The sequence below is a fragment of the Hemitrygon akajei genome, chromosome 13, assembly GCF_048418815.1.
Source record: "Hemitrygon akajei chromosome 13, sHemAka1.3, whole genome shotgun sequence".
NCBI classification, from domain to species: Eukaryota; Metazoa; Chordata; class Chondrichthyes; order Myliobatiformes; family Dasyatidae; genus Hemitrygon; species Hemitrygon akajei.
In genome coordinates, this window is record NC_133136.1 from 104,260,887 (window position 1) to 104,274,339 (window position 13,453).

At 41.0% G+C, this 13,453-nt stretch overlaps 1 protein-coding gene across 6 annotated transcripts in view; it reads left to right on the forward strand.

Annotated features, from left to right (window-relative positions):
• The window catches only part of anxa3a (annexin A3a), a 75,926-nt gene that overhangs the window by 59,782 nt on the left and 2,691 nt on the right, over nt 1-13,453 (forward strand). For all 6 annotated transcript variants that reach the window (XM_073065201.1, XM_073065204.1, XM_073065200.1 and 3 more), the window contains 2 exons: nt 4,879-4,937; nt 8,718-8,840. In XM_073065201.1, the coding sequence (XP_072921302.1) occupies nt 4,879-4,937; nt 8,718-8,840 (182 nt within the window). The remainder of the gene's footprint in view (nt 1-4,878; nt 4,938-8,717; nt 8,841-13,453) is intronic.

Consider the following 13,453-nt stretch of genomic DNA (forward strand, 5'->3'; position numbering starts at 1 on the left):
GTAATTAGTTTTGCTACAACAAGTGTATGGGACATTGGAAAAAAGTTGAATTTCCCCATGGGGATGAATAAAGTATCTATCTATCATCTATCTATCTATCTAGATGGGATATGAACCACTCTCAGGTTGGAGGAACAAGACCTCATATTCTCTCTGTGTAGCTTCCAATCTGATGGCATGAACCTCAATTTCTCTAACTTCCTGTAACTTTCCCCCCCTCCTCTTACCTCGACTCTTCTCCTCACCAATCGATCACTCACCACCTTTCCTTTCTGCCGTGATCCACTTTCCTCTCCTTCAGCCCTTACCTTTTCCACCAATCCCCTTCCAGCTCCTCACTTTATCTCCCCCTCTCCCATCACATACCCTCCCCTCACCTAGCTTGTACTTTCCCCTCCCCCACCTTCTTATTCCGGCTCCTTCCCCTATCCTTTCCGGTACTGAAACATCGACTGTTTATTCCCCTTCCTAAATGCTGAGTTCCTCCAGCATTTTGTATGTGTTACTCTGTTCTGGAGTGAATGAATTGTGCAGAACTACATTGCGTTTAGAGTATGATGCTAAGATACATTATAGACACATCATCACTGATATAACCTGGGGTCATTGGGTATTTCGTGTCTTTCAACATCAGACACTCTCACCTAGGCAATCCAGCCAGGATTAATCATGTCCTGGCTTGTGTCCCAACAAGGTTGGTCCGCACGTCACTTCTCTTGATCCACAGTCATCCAGAGGCTTGCTCAGCAACTTCTGAAGGCTCATTTCAAGGAGCGGTTGGTTCTGCACAGCGAGCAGCCAGCAAACCTCGGCATCCCACCTCGACAGGCTTTGCGTTGTGCCTTAAACCCCGGTATCTGGCACTGTTCTTCCACCTCCTGGTATTTGGCTTGTGTTCCAACACCTCCTCATTCTGGCCTTCCCAAGGAACTGTCAGTTCTACTATGGCACCTACTTCGAGGCTTCTGACAGGGATGATAATGCAGTGAAGTCAGGGAACTTTAGTTGCTGGCCCAGCTTGACTTTCAGTTGCCAGTCAGACCAAAAGTGTAATATTGATGTTCGTATACTACACAAGCCTTTACTTCTCCCCACCACCCCATGTGGAAAGGTCAGCACTTTCCTCCATAAATGTCAGGAAACTTGGGAGTTTTGAACAACTTCTGCAAACTGGGGAATTTTGAACTTCCCCACAGCTCACTGCTGCCGGTTTCCCCACAATTATGCCGAGAACTATGATGGTTGAACTTGTGCCATTTTAGACCAGGTTGAAGTTAATTGACTCCATTTGATTTAGTGGAGAGGAAAGGATTCTGAAGTAACAGTAAATTTCAGCTAATTTATATTGTTCTTAGTTAACTTTATTTTCATGTCTTGCAATGTTGAGATGTCCAGTTTGTTTAATTTAATTTCTTTCAATTTTAAAATGTTTCAATAATATGAATGATGATTAATTGTATGAATGATTATAAATGTCATGAACCTTCTTTAATGCTGGTTCACTCTGAAGTTATGGCTTAGAAAATGTCAAAGCAATTGTGGACTGGGCTTTTTCAAAAAATGCTGTAGAATCCCACTTAAGGTAAGAAGATTCTGTGTTCCCAGTCAAATGTATTTTTGTGGGCCAAGTTTCCTCTTGGAGATCTACACACATTCGAGTATGGGATATAGTAATTGCTGACAGCTTTCTGCTCCCAGAAAATTTACATGCCAGAAATTCCATTTTCCTTTTTCTGCTGCTGGAGAAATGGAGAACCTCCAAGACTCTCAGACATCCATAACTGAGGGTGTGAACCCTATACTGAGAAAATAGTTATTATCATTGTTGAGGTCTTTGCTTGTACCTATAACAATGCTAATAGATGATTTCTGTGACAATTGAGTAGGCAACTGTGGTGATGCATGAGGACAAGCTTATTTCAGAACTGTGTAAAGGACAAATCCATGTGTGGAGCCAAAACAGATGGAGGAGATCTTAAATGCATTCTTTGCATCTGTCTTTACTTGGCAGATGGATTCAGAGTAGATAGAGGTGAGGCAAAGCAGCCTCTGTATCGATTATAGAGGAGGAGGTGTTGCTACGCTGAGGTAAATCAGGGTGGATAAATCCCCCGGGCCTGACAAGGCATTCCTTCAGTCCCTACGGGAGGCAAGTGCAGAAATTGCTGGGCCCTAGCAGAGATATTTAAAGCATCCATAGTAACAGGAGAGATACCAAAGGATTGCCAATGTTGTTCCACTGTTTAAAAAAGGCTCTAAACAAAAATCAGGAAATTATAGGCCAGTTAATCTGACATAATTTGTGGAAAAGTTATTGGAAGGTATTCTAAAGGACTGGATGTATAAGTATTTAGATAGACATGGACTGGTTAAGGATAGTCAGCAGGGCTTTGTGCATGGTAGGTCATGTCCAACCAATCTGAGTTTTTCAGGGAAGTTACCAGGAAAGTTGATGAAGGCGAGGCAGTGGATGTTCTCTACATGGACTTTGGCAACGCATTTGACAAAGTCCCGCATGGGAGGCTTGTCAAGAAGTTTCAGTCACTCGACATTCAGGATGAGGTAGTAAATTGGATTAGATATTGGCTTTATGAGAGAAGCCAGAGAGTGGTAGTAGAGGGTTGCCTCTCTGACTGGAGGCCTGCGACTAGTGGTGTGCCTTAGGGATCAGTGCTGGGCCCTTGGTTGTTTGTCATCTGGATGATAATGTGGTTAACTGGATCAGAAAATTTGTGGATGACTCCAAGATTGGGGGTATAGTGGACAGAGGAAGGCTATCATGGCTTGCATCAGCTGGAAAAATGGGCTGAAAAATGGCAGATGGAATTCAATGCCGACAAGTGTGAGGTTTTGCACTTCAGTAGGACCAGCCAGGGTAGGTCTTACACAGTGAACTGTAGGGCACTGAGGAGTGTGGTAGAACAAAGGGATCTGGGAATTCAGGTCCATAATTCATTGAAAATGGCATCACAGGTGGATAGGATTGTAAAGAAAGCTTTTGGCACCTTGACCTTCATAAATCAATGTATTGAGTACAGAAGTTGGGTTGTTATGTTGAAGTTTATAAGACATTGGTGAGGCCTAATTTGGACAATTATATGCAGTTTTAGACAGAGGCCTACGGGAAAGATGTAAACAAGGTTGAAAGAGTGCAGAGAAAATTTACAAGGATGTTGCTGGGTCTGGAGGACCTGAGAGTTGGGGAAAGATTGAATAGGTTAGGGCTGTAATCTTTAGAATGTAGAAGAGTGAGGGGAGATTTGATAGAGGTGTACAAAATTGAGGGGTATAGATAAGGTAAGTGAAAGCCAGCTTATCCCACTGAGGTTATGTGGGACTACAACCAGAGGTCTTTGGTTAGGGTGAAAGGTGAGAAGCATAAGTGAAACATCTGGAGAAACTTGTTGTCTCAGAGGGTCATGAGAGTGTGGAATGAGCTGCCAGCACAAGTGGTGCATGTGAGCTCAATTTCAACGTTTAAGAGAAGTTTGGACAGGTACATGGATGGTAAGTGTATGGTCAATGGGTGTAGGCAGGTTAAATGTTTTGGACATGGGCTGAGTGGCCTGTTTCAGTGCTGTACTTCTCTATTACTCTGGCTATGGCAACATCAATCAGGAATTCTAGAGGGTTTGTGCATTTTTGTCCAGAATATAGAAGACTCTATGGTTTCCTTACACAGTTCTGTAAGATTATGAAAGAGTTTGATTTAGTTGGTAGAATCCATGAAGTCCATTCTCTGTGGTTGGTTTGAAAGCAGAAGCATTTTGCTTACAAATAACAGTTGCAGTGTGTAACATAAATCATCATAGAACACTACAGCGTGAAACAGGCTCTTTGGCCCATCTAGTCCATGCTGAATTGTTATCCTGCCTAGTCCCATTGACCACACCTGTACCATAGCCCTCCACACCCCTCCCATACATGCACTTAGCCAAATTATCTTCAATGTTGAAAACAATCCCACATCCAATACTTCCACTGGCAGATTGTTCAACATTCCCACTACCCTAATAAAGAAGTTCCCCCTCATGTTTCCCCTTAAATATATCACCATTAATCTATAATCTCTAGTTCTAGTCTCTCTCAGCCTGAGTGGAAAAGGTCAGAAAAAATTTACCCTATCTATAACCCTGCATAAAGATGTATACCTTCATACCTTCAAGCCTTCCCTCATTCTATGCTCCAGGGAATAAAGTCCTAACGTATGCAAACTTTCCTTGTAACTCAGGACCTCCATCTGGGCAATATCCTTGTAAATGTTTTCTGTACTCCCTCAATTTATGGATACTTTTCCTGCATGAAGGTGACTAGAACTCCTTGTGATATTTGGCTTCACTAGAGTCTTATACAATTCAATATTACATCCCAACTCCTTTACTCAAAACCGATTTATGAAGACGAGTGTGTCAAAAATTCTCCTTATGATCCTGAGCCTATCTCTCTATGATGCCACTTCCAAGAAATGATTGATCTGTATTCCCAGATCCTTCTTTTCCAGCACACTCCTCAGTGCCTTGAGTATATTGTGTAAGTCCTACCTTGGTTGGTCCTCCCAAAGTGAACTACCTCACACCTGTCCACACTAACTGAGACATTTTCAGCCCATTTTTCCTGAAGGTTGGATCCCGCTATCTAAGAGGAAGCTGAATACATGAGGGCAAAATTCATATAAGAAAAATTTAGTGAACTCAGGAGCCTGTGTAATAAAATTTTAACTCATCATGTGAAAATTGTGAAGTATACAGTTCTGTTGAACTTGTGTATAAAATGCTCAACTTCCTCTAATGCTTATAATGGAGGGTAGGGAGAGAAGAGAATTATTAAACTGGCTTTCTTGTTCCATGAAATGATTACTTCTGTTTTACTTTGGCTCAGTTCAGTGCTCAAGGTCTACACCTGCCTACTTTGCTGAACGGATCTATAAAAGTGTAAAGGTAGGTTCAAATTCTTCAGGCTGTTAATCATTTCTGAACTTTTTATACAGATTTCTTCCACGGGCCCAGTGGACATCAAGTTTGCACAACAAGATTATCTACCCTGAACAAAGAAGAGTTAATATGTAGAAAATGAGAACTGAGTTTTATTTAATCCTTTTAATAAATGTGTTGCATTAATACAAATTTTTGCCATGCCCGAAGCAAAAAAAGCTGTCACTTTTGCAAGATGAAGATTATATTGCCACCCCAAGCAATCCGGATTGTTTGAGAGGAGATGCAGCTGAACATGAACCTGACCTCTCTCTCGTTTGATGTGAGGAAGATGCCATACTCTGTTGGCTGCTATTTCCACTCCTCAAGTTACTATTGGCTTTGAAAGAAAATGTTACATCTTAACTCCCTTGTACACTTACACTTCAAGTTCAACCCCTCAATCCCAAAACAACCTTCCTCAAAGTGACCATATAATAGAACATTTTGCCCTTTAATTTGCTGTTCTGTAATGCTAGGCCTCTGATAGAAGTTACTTGCCCTTAATTTTTAAACACACTCTTCAGGTTGCTCCTTTCCCATTTTCCTTGGGTATCTTTATTTCCTCCAATCTCATTCTCTCACCCACATTTGTTTTTAATCTTTTGCCATTCAATTGACTTTTCCTTGTGTAGACTGTAATACCTGTAGATCTAGTTTTCCTTAAATCCAGAAAAGGGCCTCCAAGATTGTTGGGTTTGGTCTTTGTTGACATCAGTACCTTTTAGCCAAATTTATATCACTTTTCAAAATTACAATTAATTGCCTTAATTTTGCATCAAGCATTTGATTGTTGGGGAAGATACTTGAGATAGTTTTACTAATTGCTATTCTGCTCTATATAGCTAGAAAATTACTGCTGCAGCCTCATTAGCACATGCATATGATATGTTCTGCATAGTTTAAGAGCGCAATTAAGTTTTTATTTATTTAAGACCCGGGAGCAAAATTAGGCTATTTGGCCCATCAAGTCTGCTCCGCCATTCAATCATGGCTGATCCTTTTTTCTCGTCCCCAGCCCCACTTCCCGGCCTTTTCCTCATAATCTTTGATGCTTTGTCCTATCAAGAGCCTATCACGCTCTGCCTTAAATACACAATGATCTGGCTTCCACAGCTTCCTGGGGTAACAAATTCCACAAATTCACCACCATCTGGCTAACGAAATTTCTCCATATCTGTTTTAAATGGACTCCCCTCCATCCTGAGGCTGTGCACTCTTGTCCTAGACTCTCCTACCATGGGAAACATCATTTCCACATCTACTCTGTCTAAGCCTTTCAACATTTGAAAGGTTTCAATCAGATACCTGCTCATCCTCCTAAATTCCACTGAGTACGGACACAGAGCTATCAAATGTTCCTCATATGATAGCCCTTTCATTCCTGGAATCATCCTTGTGAACCTTTTCTGGACCCTTTCCAATGCCAACATATCTTTTCTTAGGTACTTTCCTGTAATGCCATGGGCTCTTAACTTGTCAAAGGTCTTCTGAAAGTCCAAAAATACAACATCCCCTGCATTCTCTTTAACTATTCTACTTGTAATCTTCTCAAAGAATTCCAACAGGTTCATCAGGCAGGATTTTCCCTGAAGGAAATCATGGTGACTTTGACTAATCTGGTCCTGTGTCACCTAGTACTCCAAAAAATCATCTTTAACAATTGACTCCAACATCTTCCCATCCTCTACATCAGGTTAACTGTCTATAATTTCCTTTCTGTTGCCTCCCTCCTTTCTTAAAGGGTAGTGCGACATTTGCAATTTTTCAGTCCTCTGGCACCATGTTAGAGTCCAATGAATTTTGAAAGATCATTACTAATGCCTCCACAATCACTACTGTTACCTTTTTCAGAACTTGGGGTGCAGTTCATCTGGTCTGGGTGACTTGCGCACCTTTAGGTCTTTCAGCTTTTTGAGCACCTCGTCTCTTGTAATAGTAACTGCACTCACTTCTCTTCCCTCTCACCTTTCAACATCTGACACACTACTAGTTTCTTCCACAGTGAAGACAAATGCAAAATACTCATTTAGTTCATCTACCATCTCCTCGGCCCGCATTATTATTTCTCTGGCCTCATTTTCTAGCGGTCCTATATTCATTCTCATCTCTTTTATTCTTTACGTACTTGTAAAAGCTTTTACTATCCACATTGATATTGTTTGCTAGCTTGCTTTCATATTTCATCTTTTCCCTCCTAATGATTCTTCTAGTTGTTTTCTGTAGGGTTTAAAGGTTTCCCAATCCTGTCTTCCAACTAATTTTTGCTTTGTTCTATGCCCTCTCTTTTGCCTTTACATTAGCTCTGACTTCCCTTGTCACCCATGGTTTGCCACTTGTGTTCTTCTTCATTTCTTGATTGATTCAGATACATGCGGAATAAGCCTTTCGAGCCACACTGTGATTTATCCCTTTCCTAATCATGGAACAATTTATAAAGGCTAATTAACCTACCAACTGGTACACCTTTGGAACATGGGAGGAAACTGGAGCACTCAGAGGAAACCCATGTGGTCACGGGTAGGATCTACAAATTCTTTAATAGAAAGTGGTGGGAAATTTATTTATTTAAACCTTCAAGTTGCCTGAGGAGAGAGAAATTTATTGATAACCCACTTGGTATTTGTTCAGAAATGTGTCAATGGAAATGTTCCATGTCTAGGATCAAATGAAAACCGTGCAGCTTTCATGCTGAAATGTATCATACACACAGTGCAACACCCGAACAAAACACAACTGAAAAGTTACTTCTTTAGTAATCGCTTTTTCTAATTTGGTATGTATATATATATATATACATACATACACTTTTTCGCCTCCACAGATTCTGTTTGATCTGTTGATTTCTTCTAATGTTCTGTTTCTTTTTGATGGGTATGGAAGCCAAATTATTGGAAATACATAAAATGAAGATAGATGCACAATTGAAAGATTGGGAAACTAAGGGCTATGGGAACCAGGTATAGATCAGAAGACCATTGTAAATCAGCCATGATGGTATTTTTTTGTTGGAGCAGGCTTGTGGGGCACAGTGCCCTACAGCTCCTCGTATTTCCCTGTGTTCTTGTGAGTACCATGTATGTGAACAAACAATACTGCAACAATAAATATCGAACCTAAAAGGTCATCCTTAATGTACAAGGGGTGATTGATACGTTCGTGGCCTAAAGTAGAAGGAGATGAATTATACAGCTCTCGTTACATGCACATGAAGTTCAATTCTTTGAGTGATTATGCAGAAAGTTTGAAGTTAATAACTCATCAGGGGTGATTGATAAGCTTGTGCCTAAAGTGGAAGGAAATGAGTTACTAACTTCAAACTTTCTGCATAATCACTCAAGGAGTTGAACTGCCTGTGCATGTAACGAGAGCTGTATAACTCATCTCCATCTACCTTAGGCCACAAGCTTATTAATCATCCTTGCTGTGGACACTTCTTGGAGGTCCAATATCCGTATGCTCCACAACCACTGGACTAATTGTGTAAATGTAGGAAGGGATTATGTTGAAAAATAAATGTACTAGGTTTTCTAAAATTGACTCCTTCTACCTTAGGCCACGAATTATCAATCACCCCTTGTAAAATAGTAAAGCTACGATTTGTATGCCTCTCTATTCATACCATATAAGAGGAGATCTTCATAGGATGCCTGACACTTTTGAATGTAGAAATATTACATGCAGATATGCTTCCAATCTAGCCAGTTATCATTCTCAATGTAATGAAGAGTGTGGAATTCTTTTCAGGGGGTTGGCACTGATGAACGTACTCTCTCGAGAATATTAGTCACCAGATCAGAAATTGACTTGCTGGATATTCAAGATGAATATATGAAAGCCTACGGCAAATCCTTGTATGCCACTATTGAGGTAGGTCTTAAATTCTCATTGTAAGTATAGTTCTGACTCTCTGTTTTGGTCATCGTAAGCTCTAGGCTCACTTCGGTGTTCCTTGGCAGATATCATGGAGTTTCAGATTTCTCTAAGATCAGCAGTAATTGTAAGAGCTGCATTTCACTCCAACCCGTCATCCAATAGCCACCGAGTCACTTCATAGAATGAGGAAGAACATAAAGGCAGTTGATGTAGGACAGTGGTTTGTGAAATACCACTGACGATCCTCAAGGAATGTGTGGAGCAATTGGTGTAATGAGCAAAACGCAAAACCTTTTTAAAGAAAGGGACTTCCCTTCCTCCACCGTCAACTTTGCTCTCAAACATATCTCTCCCATTTCACGCATAGGGTTCCCCTTGTCCTCACCTACCATCCCACCAGCCAATGGGTCCAACATATAATTCTCTGTAACTTCCGGCACCTCCAACGGGATCCCACTACCAAGCACATCATTCCCTCCCCCCCCTTCTGCTTTCCACAGGGATCACTCCCTACGTGACTCCCTTGTCCATTCGTCCCCCCATCCCTTCCCACTGATCTCCCTCCTGGCACTTATCCTTGTAAGCAGAACAAGTGCTACACCTGCCCTTACACTTCCTCCCTCACCACCAATCAGGGCCCCAGACAGTCCTTCCAGGTGAGGCGACACATCACCTTTGAGTCGGCTGGTGTGGTATACTGCGTCCGGTGCTCCCGGTGTGGCCTTTTATATATTGGTGAGACTCAACGCAGACTGGGGAACCATTTCGCTGAACACCTATGCTCTGTCTACCAGAGAAAGCAGGATCTCCCAGTGGCCACACATTTTAATTTCACGTCCCATTCCCATTCTGATATGTCTATCCATGGCCTTCTCTACTATCAAAATGAAGCCTCACGCAGATTGGAGGAACAACACCTTATATACCGCCTGGTTAACCTCCAACTTGATGGCATGAAATTGATTTCTCTGACTTCCATTAATGCCCTTCCTCCCCTTCTTACCCCATCTTTCCTTCTTTTCTTCCTCTCTTTCTCTCTTTATTTATTTATTCCCTTTTTTCTCTTTTCTTCTCCTTTTTTCTCTCTCTTTCCCTCTCACAATCAATCCTTGCCTGCTCGCCATCTCCCTCTGGTGCTCCCCTCCCCCTTTCTTTCTCCCTGGGCCTCCCATCCCATGATCCTCTCCCTCTCCACCTCTGTATCCCTTTTGCCAATCAACTTTCCAGCTCTCAGCTTCACCCCACCCCCTCCAGTCTTCTCCTATCATTTTGGATCTCCCCCTCCCCCTCCCACTTTCAAATCTCTTACTATCTCTTCTTTCAGTTAGTCCTGATGAAGGGTCTCGGCCTGAAACGTCGACTGTACTTCTTCCTATAGATGCTGCCTGGCCTGCTGCGTTCCATCAACATTTTGTGTGTGTTGCTTGAATTTCCAGCACCTGCAGATTTCCTCGTGAAAACCTTGTATGTGGCTGGTTCAGGACATGTGTCTTCTGTTGGGTCTCAGCATCCTCTCCCACCTGCTTTATCAGAATGCACATTACTAATGTATAGGAAGGGACAAGTCCACCACTGCAGAAACTTATTTAGTGGATCTGTGTTGTCTTCTTCAGTAGGAGGATGATTTTTTATCAAAATGAAAAAATCTGCAACTGAATGAAGTATGGAGGGATGTATGGGGTCTTGTGCATAGATCATCAAAGGTTAGCAGGCAAATGCTACAAAAAGAGAGCAAATATCATATTGATGTTTGTTGCTAAAGGGTTGGAGTTGAGAAATGGTGAGCTTGTTACAATTGTGCAGGGTGTTAATGAGATATACCTGGAGTAATATTCAGTTTAGCTCCCCTTTCTAACAAAGGATATGGTAGCATTGGAAGCAGTCAAAATGAGATTCACGAGACTAATTCCCGGGACGAGAGGATTGTCCAGTCTAGGAGGACTGTACAGATTGGGTGTCTATTCTTTGGAAGTTAGAAGCATAATCTTATTCAAACATATTGGATCCTGAGGGGGCTAGAGTGTAGAGATTTTTCACTAGCTAGCAGATGTCAAATGATGGGATAAAGTTTCAGATAAGGGGTTGGCCATTTAAACTGAGGCATGTGAAGTTTTCTGAGAATCCCTACCCCAGAGAGTTGTGGAGGCTACTTATTGAAGTATTAAAAGTGGAGGTAGATACATTTTTGAAAGATCAGAGGATTGAGGGCTTTGGGGATCTGGCACAGAGGAGGAGTTGAGGCCTGAGGTAGTTCAACCATGAAGATGTTGAATAGTATGGCTGGTTTAAGGCACTAAGAAGCCTACTCCTACTCCAATGTTTTCCTTTGCTTTCTCTCTGTAGCAAACACATCATTTTTTTAGTTAAGGTTCAAAACTGAATAGAATTTTCTGGGTGTGCTCTTGCATAAGCCCAACACTAATTCAATACACAATCTGTATCTCTGCACTCAAATTTGCTCCTAATGAAGGCATAATTTCTAATTGACCTCTTGAATACTTCATGCATCAACATGTTAGTGTAATGCCCTGCTTAAGATTCTTACTGCTGTGCTGTAGGTATTTCATTTTAGCAGTTCTGTAAGAGCAGTCTGTTCTGCTTTCCTCCTGTTTGGGTTTGAGCTAAGATGTGGGGCTTTTTTTTGTTCAGCTTAGGAATGTGGTGTCAGCCAGTCAGGATGGTAGAATTGAGAGAAGTTTCTAGAGGACACTGGGCAGAGAGGTTTTGTGAGGGATACAGGTGTGGGTTGAGGTATTTTTGGCGGGGAGAAGACGGGAGGGAAGATGGCTGAGGATGCCATCCCTGTTGCAAAAGCTGCTTTGTGCAGATGAATGGCTTCCAGGCGGAAGGGTAAATGCTCCTGTTTGTTTGAGATGGATTTCCAGTGGCATTTAGAAGGTGGTGTGTGCTTTCACACAGATTGAGGGTCCAGCACGTGAGTTACAGGCAAGTTCAAGATGAGCTCCAGCTGACGTGCACATTTGACTGTTGAATTATAATGGGCACAGTTTTGTTTTTTCTTTAATAACTCTTTGGTAAGTTAATGTTCATAAATATACCTCATCATTGTATGTAGTGCATGATCCCAACAGCAGGGAGGCAGTAAATCACAGCATTCACACAAACCAGGGTTTGGGTGAGTGAGACATCCCAGCTTCACAGCTTTGGCGGGACCAAAGTGATATATACCCTAGACGTACTGAGCCTGAGGAATGCGGGTTTCTCATGAGCCACTGAGTCCAGTAGCTGTTAATGAGCTATGTTTCCAGAGACGCCCAGTAAAAAGGGGCTTCATTAGTTTTCTGTAATTTGCATAGAGGACACCTAGGCCCTTTTGAACAACATTTCCCAATCTTACAGCATTTAAGCAATATTTCTGCAGATGTGGATGATCTCATATTTTTCCACATTATGTTCCATCCATTATTTCCTTACACACTCATGTTGCTTGAAGCCTCCTTTCAATCTGCTTCCATACTCGCAATCCTACCTAGTTTTGCATCATCAGCAAATTTGGAAATGTGACGTTTGGTTCTCTCAGACAAATTGTTGACATGGGTTGTGAAAATTTGGGGTTTAACCATCACAAATCACAACCCAAGGGCAATCAAGTTATTCTCATTTTGTCATCTATTTGTTGTTAAACTTTCACTCCATGTCAGAATTATCTCTACTTCTGTGTTCTAACTTTGTTGACCAGTTTCCGATGTGGGAACTTATTTCAAAAGGCATCCAAAAATCCTGGTACTCAAGTCCTCTTGTTCTCCCATATCCTGATGATGATCATTATTTCTCGTAGGAGGTAGGGCATTAAGAATTTTAGGGTCATGGGAAGGCAAATATTGCACTTTATCAATCAATAGAATTTTCACATAGTGTAGATGGAAAGAATAATTACCATTGAAGGAACAGTGTAAGTATAGCTTTGACTAGTTACCTTAAAGAATGCTAACTGGGTTATACAGTAGATTAATTACTCCAAGGAAAGTACCTACAATTGCTAATGTTGTTTTTATATTTTTATTATTATGAGTAATTCTAAATTTATGTATGATCATATAAAATGCATTTTGCTTAGGCCCTGAATGATAAATGATGTGAGATGATATTACAAGAAATAATAGTTGGGTTAGAGTTGTTTGCTCTTGATTTACAGAATCTATATACAAAAAAATGCTATTATTATCTTTTAATTTGGCTCTGATTTGTTTCATAATGACTTCATAGCCATTAATCTTCAAGGAAAATGTTTGATTCTCAAAATGACACATAGTGGGTTTAAATTTAAATAAATATATATGGAACACAAAAATGATATTACTCAAGGTGACCATGAAACCAATGGATTGTTTTTATATAACTTTTAGTTCAGTAACACTTTTTAGAAAAGATAGTCTACCATCCTGACGGGTCTGGTCAATAAGTGATTTGAGACCCACCAGTGTAATTAAATTCTCATCTCAGGAGCAAGAATGGATGATAAATGTCCACCTCTCCAGCAATGTCTACATTCTTTAACCAAATAACAATAAACATACCTAGGCAATTGTCTAACCTTTCTGAACCCTATTCCATTTATAAGAAACCTGGGCTGTTGCCAGAATAAA